The 10,932-nt window shown below is 46.4% G+C and overlaps 1 protein-coding gene across 9 annotated transcripts in view; it reads left to right on the top strand.

Moving 5' to 3' along the window:
- Window positions 1–4,782: 4,782 nt before the first annotated feature.
- LMO7 (LIM domain 7) overlaps window positions 4,783–10,932 on the top strand; it is a 166,452-nt gene continuing 160,302 nt past the window's right edge. For 5 of the 9 annotated variants that reach the window (XM_075590977.1, XM_075590978.1, XM_075590980.1 and 2 more), the window contains exons 1-2: window positions 4,783–4,997; window positions 7,225–7,299. In XM_075590977.1, the coding sequence (XP_075447092.1) occupies window positions 7,231–7,299 (69 nt within the window). In that variant the 5' untranslated portion in view covers window positions 4,783–4,997; window positions 7,225–7,230. The remainder of the gene's footprint in view (window positions 4,998–7,224; window positions 7,300–10,932) is intronic. The other 4 variants (XM_075590986.1, XM_075590984.1, XM_075590979.1 and 1 more) reach the window with 3 other exon arrangements.

Raw genomic sequence — 10,932 nt, 5'->3', positions numbered from 1 at the left:
TATACATAAGGCACAGCACTGAGTCTAAAGTTAGTCTGCCAGAGATCTGCGTCCAGTTCTGGCAGGAGTTCAAGTTCAAGTACTAGCCTGAGTTGATAGGAGTTCTAGTTATGTTATAGTAACTGAAGGGGAGACTGTGTCCAGGGACCTGGCACAGGGCAGTGATCCCTGCGGGGATAGGAAATCCCTATGCAAGGAGAGATACACCTTTTAAAGGGAGGCACTGACTGCAGAATGAGTGGCTAAGAATATACTGCGAGGGGCAGCTAGCCCGCATCAACCAATAAAGATGTTCTCATTCACAAACCCTCTCGTGTACATGTGTGGAGTGAATGTACAGAGAGGAGCACCACGGAGGAGTTCCTCAACAGGATCATCCCCTTGCGGACGCAGGGACCCTGATGAGGTGGAGGCGCTGCACTGGAACTAGGTGAGACTCAGCACACTACCTCAGCTGCCTGTCTGGACGGGTCCTCCCCACACACCATCATGCGGGAGACTCAGGAGTCCTGTTGCCAACAGGTGCACCACCAGACACTACCACACTGTAATGGGGGCCGGTTAGACCACAGGGGCCAATGGGAGATTGGGTGGGTCAGGCCGGTTCACAAAAACCGTTACACAACCATAAAGGCACAGAACTGGAAGTGTTTCTTCACACACAGCCCACAGTTGTCCTTTTCCAGGGTCTCCAGGATAGTGAAGAAAGGAGAGATTCCAACGTGCAGATATAACAAATGGATTTATACAGCTTGTGCAGATTCCAATAATCACAATCACATTTTTCATTTTTTTCAATAATCCTACATTCGATGTACAGGGGTCTTTGTTGGTCTCCTCTCGGCAGGTCTCAGTCCGGTCAGCTTCTCTCGGGTCCCACTCTTTCTCCTCGTGTGTCGGGGGAACACCGAGGATGCCGGCACACTCACCCAGTATTCACTTCCTGCTTCAGACATCACGAGTTCCTGCGTCTTGCGAAAAGTGGGTTGGTTAGAGCTGAAACAGAATCCATTTATCATTCATAATATGTTTGACACTTAGTTAAAATGACACAAAATACTCCTACACATATTTTATACAACTCATTCAAATCAATCAAACCCAATTTACCATTTTTAGAACCTTATATAAATACTGAAAACCTTCCAGAGCAAAGTATTTCTAAACAATGTGAGGAAAAAAAATAAAACACATTTTATTCAGAATAAACAAGCCTGCTGGATCTCTGTACTAGGCTAGCAAAGGAAGAAAACACTCCAAGAAAATCAGGTGTTATCTTAGTTTCATTGCACGTTATTTGTACGTTTTGAGCTGATATTACACAAGATGTAAACAATCATTAAGCCAGTGTATAGGACAACAATCTTAATGAAGTGACAACAATACACCACCTCAACAACAGATAATACATTGTTGAAAGGAACAGTAAAAAATGCAATGCATTGGACCTTTATTTTTTTCTAAAACAGAATATCCAAAAAGGCGCAGCCCCACTTAGAACCAGAGTGAATTACAGGGAAGTTACAAGACTGGGAATGATGGGGTCATATTCAAACGTGTGTGCTCTGCCACAGTATTATGTAATCACATTTATGAATGCTCATTACATATTTGAGATAAGTATACAGGTAAAAAGGGACAATGATAAGGTGACATCACGTTACCCCGGGAATGCCCCATGACATAGATACCACATCATGAGGTCTGGCACTGCAGGGGTCCCATGACATTGGCTAAATCATGGTCTTTTTGCTCGGTTCCTCTTCCGTTTGTGTCATCAGTGATGTCGCTAATTAAGTGACTGCTCCGTGAAACGATCACATGATCGCAGTGTGCCGGAGGGGATGTGGCAAGATAACAACCTAATATAGCGTAACATTGGAAATGTCTGTAAAAATTATTATATGCTTGCAAAGATAGGCCTCGGATATAGAAGGCACACGTGACGGAGCGCATGGCATTGCGCGCTCCTGTTGCTTGAGCGATCCGTGGCCTTTGGGATTTCTATGATGCGTGCGACGTTGAGGCGTGGTGGAGGCGGGGCCGTGACATTATGAGGCTGGTTCGCCCTCATTGGTTCCCTTGCTTCAAACTCAGTGCCAGTCAATGTCTTTACTCACTGAGCCACTCCTTCTCCCTGAAGATCCCTGGGAGAAAATCCCCCCACTTCTTTTTTTTTCTCGCTATCACACATTTTTTTTCTGCACACCAGTTTGTCTACTAATGTCTATCGTTATTCAACTGAAAATGTTTCATAATGTCAGGAAAATGAAGTGGCTCATAATGCAGGTTAAACAGTATGAACAGCACAGACTGTGCATGATAAAACACATCTATACGTTGTTCTCCAGAGAAAGCAGACTAAACAATAATAATAGGGAGTCCCAGTTACTACAGGTGCAGAACCTGATCGCCATCCCCAACAAGCATCTCCAAACAACAAAACACCAAACCTGTTCTGGGAAAGTCTCTGTTTAGTATTACTTGTGCAGGCCAGGAGGGGGAAGGAGCTCACAGATGCCCAGCAGTACAGGATGCAGCACAAGCCAAGATACTCAATCAGCACCCCAGCCCACCTTGGCAAACTTGACACCCTCTACAATTCAATATGCTGTTTTGTTCTCCAATGCAACTACAACACACATCACTGCGAAGTGCTCAAAGAACTAGATTGGTCAACATTTGAGTCTAGGCGCAATGTTTATCTTTTCTGTCTTGCCTTCAAATACTTTCTGGGCAAGCTAGCCGTCTATCTGAACAAGCTCCTCACCCTTACCACATGCAGCACTTATCATCTGAGATCTGACTCCAAAAGACTGTTTATGGTCCCAAGGTTCAGCAAAGTATCCGGCTTCACCTCCTTCTCTTACCGTGCACCCCAAAACTGGAACAACCTACCGGAGACTCTCACATCCACCACCAGTGTAAGGCCGGGACATGGTGCAGGGAGGAGCGCTGGGCAGCACTGACGCTCATGCTCTCCTGCTCAAGCAGGAGATTTTTCGTGTCCCTACATGAGCGTCAGCGAGCGCGCTTGTGTGCCAGGTGGGAGCCAGGCGGGAGGCGGGGCTAGGGCGCCACGTCACCGACGTTACGGACTGCCATTGGCTTCTGGCAGTCACGTGACCGGCCCTGCGCTTCCCTCAGCGGAAAAATTTAAATTTGCCTGTCTCCAGCATTTCCACACACCTCTGCACGCCTGTGGAAGCGCCGTCTAAAGCCGCGCTGATAGGGATAATGTTTCCCCTCAGCGCGTCTCAGCACGGTCTTTTTGACCATGTCCGAGGCCTAAAGCGGCAAAACAAATGTATTGCCACCGTCGCGTGCGCTTATAGTAGAAGCGACAGCTTGGTCGCAATCGCTGGAAGTCAAGTGAATTTGATTTTTCCAGCGACCGCAGCGTGACGTCACCATTGCTGTCACCGTTGCTGGCACTATAAGCGCAGCCTAAGTTCTTTCAAAACTAAAGCTGTCTGTCCCACATTATAATCTGGTCTGCACCTGTTACATACGCCTATAATATATATTATTTCTAACTGTGCATGCTATGTCTTGTATAATCTATACCCTGTTCACGTATGTAACTGTATTTGTAACCATGTATTTGTCATCTTAACTCTATGCCCAGGACGTACTTGAAAACGAGAGGTAACTCTCAATGTATTAATTTTCTGGTAAAACATTTTAGAAATAAAAATAAAATAAATAAATAGCATCATGTTGTGAATGTCACAGACTTGTGGAAGTAAGTGAGTGTCACTTTGCATGAATAGGGCAGTTATGTTGGGATATTGTATAATCACAGTTGCACAGGACAGGTACATGAGTGCCACAGGGTATGCGTACATGACATATGGCAGTGACACAGGGTAAGGCTGGTACAGTATAGTAAAAGTGGAACAGAGTGGGTAAAATAAGTGACAAAGTGCAGTGGGAGTGGTATAGGATGGGGGTATCACAAAGAATGCTACAGAAATGGTGTAGTGTGATATTTGTGTGGTATAGTGGGAAAGGATTGGTTGGGGGGCAGGAGTGCCACCATTCAGCAAAAGGACAGAGGCGTAGCACAGTTCAGTAAAAATGGCACAAAGTAAAACAAACGAAATGACAATGAATATACAGGAATGGTACCGGACTGGACAGTAGTTGCACAGCTCAAAGGGAATTAGTTTCAAAGGGCAACATATGTGAGTGGCATAGCTCAGATAGGTAGGACTGGCTCATTGCGTAAATATATACAAGTGGTGCAGCTAAGGAAGAGTTGACAAGGAAACATACAGTACACAAATGGCACAGTTGAGTTGGAGTGGCACATAATATGGCACAGCTGAGTCGCAGTGGCACAGGGCTGGATATAGAAGTGACACAGTTTAGCAACACTAAGGACAGGATACAGGAGTGGTAGCTGGCAAAATACTGAGGGTGCACATCTTAATAGAGGTGGCACACTACAGGATATGCAAGTGGCACAGCTCAGGAGAAATTGAGGGGTATTTAGGGCACAATACAGGAGTGAAACAATTCAGCAGGAGTAGCACTGAGGGCAGCAGGAGTATAATAACTTATAGTAGGAGTGGCACGAAGGTTCAGGATACGGGAGCGGGACAATTCTGCAAGAATGTCACTGAGGGCTTGGTATAGGAGTGGCATATTTCAGTAAGAGGGGCACTAAGAACAGGCTGCACGAGTGGCACAGTTAGTGGGAGTGTCTCAGGCAGGGCAGGATTCAGGAGCTGCTTTGTAGTAGGAGGGTGTGGCCTTTCTCTGACTCCCTGCAGCAGTCTCAGTAGGAGTAGCACCGGGGGGAGGGGGAAAAGCGCCTGATCTGCACAGTTTCTTCATTCACCTGCTGCCGCTGGGACTGGAGCCTGCTGCCCTGTGTCTCCAGCCTGGGAATCTGCTAGGAAGGCCACTCAGTGACACTCAGAGGCACATCTGCCCGCCGTGACACAGGCTGAGGGATCCCGCGCTGCGGATCTGCAGCTTGCTGGGGAAAGGTGAGATCGCAAGCTGAGTTTAAAAAGTAACTTGGAAAGGGTCGTTATACAAATATTATACTTAATATGAATGTGGCCATCGTCTCCACTAAGCATTGCAGGCTTGTGGGGAAAACTTTACAACCCCCTGGGTAATAAGCGTGAGGCATTTTGTAAGTGCGCTGGGTGTCAGTACTATGTGCTTAGGAAGCGTGGGCTTTGTGAGCCCTGTCCCCTCCTGTCCCCTCCTGTCCCGCACAGGTAATCCCAAACACAAGGCTTTCCCATAACAGGGGTCGTGTTTAGAGAGGCGGTTTGTGGATAGCAATTAGGGTCTGTCTGTAGATGGCAATTGGGGTCTGTACCTGTAATTAGTGGGCATTACTTTATTATGGAGCAGAACCTATAAAAGTGTTTGGTCATGTTGCTATACTATGACATAAAGCATCTTTATGTTCAATGGGTTGGACTCGGACTGCAGGGGGTCTGTGTTGTTCATCGCTTACACAACGTAGATCTACTTACAGTAAATGTTCAGAAATTCGTTTTGAAGACTATCGATAATACGTCTTATAGCCGTACAATTTAAACGTTTAAATAAGCAAACCAGTAATAATAAATACGTACGCCTATGCGCTGCGTACATTGTTGGCGCTATATAAATAAAATTATACATAAAGTGCGTTATGTTTAAAAGTAAACAAGTATAATTAATTTTTGTACCAAACAATGGGCAGAAAATGAGATTTAAATAACTTTACAGTACCCCTGCAATGCGGGGCATTGGAGAATGAAACGTTCTGGAGGGGTGGAGGGGTACATTCAGGTCGTCTGCGGTGGTATTTCTGCCCTATGGCTTGGGTTAATATTTACATGTTGCAACATATAAGGCCTTCCATTACTTTTAGTTCTTGGTGGATATACAGACGTAACAGTCTTGCGATAAGATAAACGGAATATGGTACTTGCACCACGTTCCCATATAATACTACGGAACGCTGATATTCGCATTCATACTATATTTTGTTTCACTAAGCTACATCTGTAGGATCACAGCAGGCAGAGTAAAGGTGTCCAAATATATGCTTGTTTCTTGATCTTCAAGGTTTTTTTTTGTTCACAAAAATATTCTTAAATAAAATCTTTGTAACCTTGTATTTTCTGTCTATTTAAAAAAAAATGCAATTCTAGCACTCCCCCCCCCACCCCCCATTTGTTATCTGTGTAGAACTGTGAATCCCCTTGGCTTGAATGCCTTTCAGTGAGGGTGAATTTTAACATCACAAATGAATTGGTTTATCACAAGATACACGCATATGCAATTATTCATGTTGGTGATACTCGGTTTTGCTGGGGATACAGTTTCGCATGGAATGAATGAAAGTTAACTAATCATAGCTATCCTTAGCAGGTTACGACGCTGTGACTGACTTTATTTAATGTAATTTTTGTATTACATGGCGGTGTAAGTAAAATGGGGTTCCCTGGAAGTGTGAATGGGTGAGTGATTGTCATGTGTGTTCCATCCCAAAGATATAAAGTAGCTAAAGTCTTGCATGTCCTCTACCTGACAAAAGGACCAGTTTGCAGAAGGTGCAGAACAAGGGAAATGGGAGACCCAAGGACTGTGCCACTTTTCTAGCATAAACTTTCAACATTCTCCCCCCTCCCCCCTTCTGCTTGAGAACTGCGAGAGAGCAAGATGTCAAGTGTGTGACTTGGTAAATACAGACAACATTTGTCAACTTGGTAATCTGAAGTTTCACTGCCCATCCATTTTTATAGTGCTCTTAATGTGCTCAGACATTAACTTCCATTCAAGTGAATAGATTTTATTGTGTTCAAGGTTAGCTCATCTCTCACCACAGTGAATAGGGTCTGTGGAGTGGCTGTCCATAAAGCCGATTCTTTATCACTTGGATGGAGCAAACGGGACTGACCATCTCCCTCTCCCATATTCAGAGCTCCCTTTGTAACTGAAAACAAAGGAATTCTGCAAAATACATTATGCAAGGTGGATGATATACATTACTCAAGGTGTTTTGTCCCTTGATATTTCCCAACCTTCTTTCCTCACTTTGCTCCTGTTGGACATGCAGATGTAGCCAGCTTTCTGGACAGGTGTTGGGCCATATCGAGTCACCATTAATTCCTATGACCTTTTTACTATATGTCCATGTTAGTATGTTGTCATTTATACAATGTGACTCTTACGTTTGTATGATGCAGTGTTTTGTTTGTTTCCCAGGTTGCCATGGAGTGGAATGAAAGTTCAGATGCTTCCTGTGATTTGGCTTTTTCTGAAGCTCAGAGATGGGTTGAGGTGAGACTTTAACATGTATTTTATTATCTGGTTTAATCACATTTATTTAAAGTGATTTAATTAATTCACCCCGGACTAGAAAAATGATCTTTAGCTATAATAATTTGGATTAACATTCCTCTTTTGTGCCAAATTCGAGATACTGGTCAATTTAGCAAAGTGAATGTTCGCACCCGTGTTTACTAGCTTTGCAAGTCGTAGTTCTGGAAAACACCACGACAAATAAACGGGCTCCATTCCTAACTAGAGATAATGCAGTAAAGTTGGCATGACCAGAAATTGATTTTAAATTTTTAAGTCAAAATTATAACAACGGTGCAAAACAATTTTCCCACTGTTAAAACTATCTTAAAGGGGGAATTCCTCCTAGAACCAACGTGAACTAATTCCAATGACCTTTTTTTAAGGGGTTTTATTTTCCTCTGGCTACTGTATTTTGTGAGGTAACACTGTGTGTTCAGCAAGTGTTTGTACAGCCAGTGTCCCCCTTCCCCACATCCCTTTTATCTTTTGACTCTCAGATATGGACATGGTGGGTGGGAAAAGGGTAAAGAAAACAATTGATTCACAAACACTTCCCTATTCAGAGGTCCCAAAGAAATTCAACCGTCCGAATGTGTGATTGCACCTTTTTTTTAAATTCACTATAAAGCATGACTCCTTTTTAATGACCTCATATTCATTCAGAACGTGTGTGTTCACACTATTACTTTATCAGGTGATTGGTGACGGGTATGTACTTTACATCATTAACCTTTAAGGGATTGGAAGACAGGTGCTAAACGGTGATTATCAATTAAAGTTACACCCTGAACATCTGGTTGAACCAGAACACCAGCCCACCGGGCTTTATAGCCCTTGGCATCTTTAAGAGGACTTAAAGTTTCTGTTTCTCAAAACTATACTTGCCTAGGTTTACAGCACCTAACCAGCTGCACGACTAACATCAGAGCTACAAATTCTGTTACATTGTGTGTTGTATTAGCGTAGTGTTAAACATGTTTGTTTGGTTGAAAATTGGTGAATGTGCTGCATTGTGAATTAACACTGTGCATAGTAGCACATATCCAACAGTCCAAAGCTTTTCTGTAGAATGGCTCTTCTTGGTCAATATTGTGGGTGCAGGGCAGAGTAGATGAGCAAACTTTTGAAGAATGGAAATGGGCAGGAAAATGAGGCGAGTTTGGATTTTAATGTTTTAAAAATGGTGAGCAAGAAGTATGTTTTCCAGAACTCAAATTATATTAATCACATATATAATAAATGTCCATGTGAAGGGCTTAGGGCTGGGACCCGCTGCTCCCGGTGGCGCGGGCGGCCACGTGAGCGCTACTCGCCATTGCCTTGTAGCCTCACGATCAGGTCCCAGTCCCTCCTCACTGCCAACTGACTACGTACTGTGACGCGTCAGCCAGCAGGGGATACAAGAGAATTGTGTTCCCGTGCGGCGACGCGTCACGTGGTCTCGCAGTGAGCCAATGAGGAGGGGAGCTGGAGGGAAGTCTGTGTGTCTCTGCAGCCGTGAAGCGCCCCCCCTCCTCTCTTGTGCTCGTTTCGCAGGCTGACCCTGCTCCGGGAGGAGGAAAGGGGAGGGGGGATTTCTGGGAGTGTGAGGGCTACGGGGCTCCAAGAGTGTGAGGGCTATGGTCACTGCCGGAAGCGGTGTCAGGGAAATAAATACTGCTTTTGCTGGGTGTTTGCAAATAGCTTGCGTTTTGGCCTGCCCCTGTCATGGCCCCGTTTCCCTGCCACATTTTGAACACTCCCCGCCTCCCCTCCCTCCGGTGCCCATTTCACTGGGAAGGTTGCGGCCAGCTCCCGCTGAGTTCATCTTCTTCCCGGGGAGGAGAGGCAGAGGCAGCAGCAGCATATTTGGTGCTTGGGGGGGGGGGGGGGGGGGGGGGGAGGAAAGGCAGAGAAGCAACACGGCAGAGGGGTTTCCATGTGTGCTTGTGAGTAATGGCCCCGCCCCCAACATCATGACACCCCGCCCACCCGACCTGTTTTGGTCACGCCCCCCCTGCTCCTAAAAAAGTTTCCTACGGACCGCATATCGCGGCCTGTGTCTGTCAGCGCCCGGCCTGTCTGCCGTGCGGGCGCGCTGACTGAGGGAGCGGGGCCTTAGCCTTAGACTTATTGAAAAGGTGACACACAAATGGGTTTTTCCAGAATTTCGGTGTTTACATTTTTACATTTCTATAATAACTTGTGTAGCCAGGTCTTCCTTTCCGTGCGCCCCCCCCCCCCCTCCGGGTACTCGCAGCAGCCGCTCCTCCTTGGAATGCGGCCGTTTGCCGGGGACGCGCGCGGCCCGTTGCTAGGGCCGGGGTCGCGTTGCGGAGCTCCCGGCGGCTCTCGGTGCTGGGCGTCGCCATTGGCAGTTGCGTTGCGCATGCGCAGACTGCCGAGGTGACGGGAGGCTCTGGTTAGCTCGCGCATGCGCAGTACAAGCGCGTGAGAACGCCACCAATGAAGCAAGGGCTCTAAGCAGGGACTACAGATCCCATGAGCCTTAGGGGACCCCACGTGCCGCCAGGGAGCCAATAGGGCTAGAGTATCTCCCTGCACAGAGGGATTGATACATTTCGCGGGCTCTGAACACGTTAGGAAGTTGGTGACCGGAGCAGCTAGGGGAAGGAGGTAGGGTGCAGGAGTCAGTGACTCCCTGCACTAGGCCAGCAGCCCCCTAGGCCCCAGATAGCCCTGAGTCACCAGTAGTGTTGTGTTGTTCAGGGACAGGCCCCAGGTTAGGGACCCTGCCCCTTATTATTATCCAGAGTCAGTTAGGGACACAGCGGACGCTGCACGTCCATCCAGAGGTTTGGGCTCAGACCTTCGCTGTCGCTGCAGCAGCCATCCGGGTGGGATCACCCCGGACGGTAGTTCCTGTGGTCAGCGGTCATCGGATCCTTTGTGAAGCTCCTTGGCAGGCCCGGGCACTGGAGTGCTCGGCAGGTAACCATCACCAAGTGCACCAACTATACTCTATTATACTTACACGGGCCTAGTGGCTGCGCAGTCACACATGTCTATCTCACGTGAAGGGACATATTGTGTGGGGTTACTGGACACGGGGTGGGATCACCCGGTGAAAGGGGGGTAGCGTCCTGCGAGACGCAGTAGTTAGTGTCTCCTCTAGAGAGGGACACCTGTTGATATATATGAATAAGTACGGTTGCTACAGTAAAGTTATTGGTTGTTTTACATGCTGTGTGTGTGATATATATATATATATTGTCCTGTGACGATCCACTCCCCCCTCCGGTGGGAGCCATCGCAGGTGGAGGCGCTGCACAGAGTACGAGGTTACTCCTATTATTTATACTTGTCCCAGGCTCCCCGTGGCGGATGTTTAGGCCTCCTGTGAGCCTAACAGGTAAAGCACCACACCTGGTAACATTAGGTTCCCCGCACACACATACTATATGCTATTGGGTGGGGGAATACCCGTTACACTTGTTTTGTACCACTCGTGCAATGTCCTTTGATTTCCATTACTTAAAGCTGGTCTTGCTGCTTATTTTAATGAGGCTTGTGTAGTCCCTTACACACACTGGCTCGTTGTTTTTGATGAATGGGTATGTAAATTGGCTAACATCGTTAAGAATATAATGTAAGAAAAAAAAAAAATCT

Source organism: Ascaphus truei, chromosome 3, assembly GCF_040206685.1.
Source record: "Ascaphus truei isolate aAscTru1 chromosome 3, aAscTru1.hap1, whole genome shotgun sequence".
NCBI lineage: Eukaryota > Metazoa > Chordata > Amphibia > Anura > Ascaphidae > Ascaphus > Ascaphus truei.
Note: the sequence above shows the minus strand (reverse complement) of the source record. Positions and strands in the feature narration are given on the sequence as shown.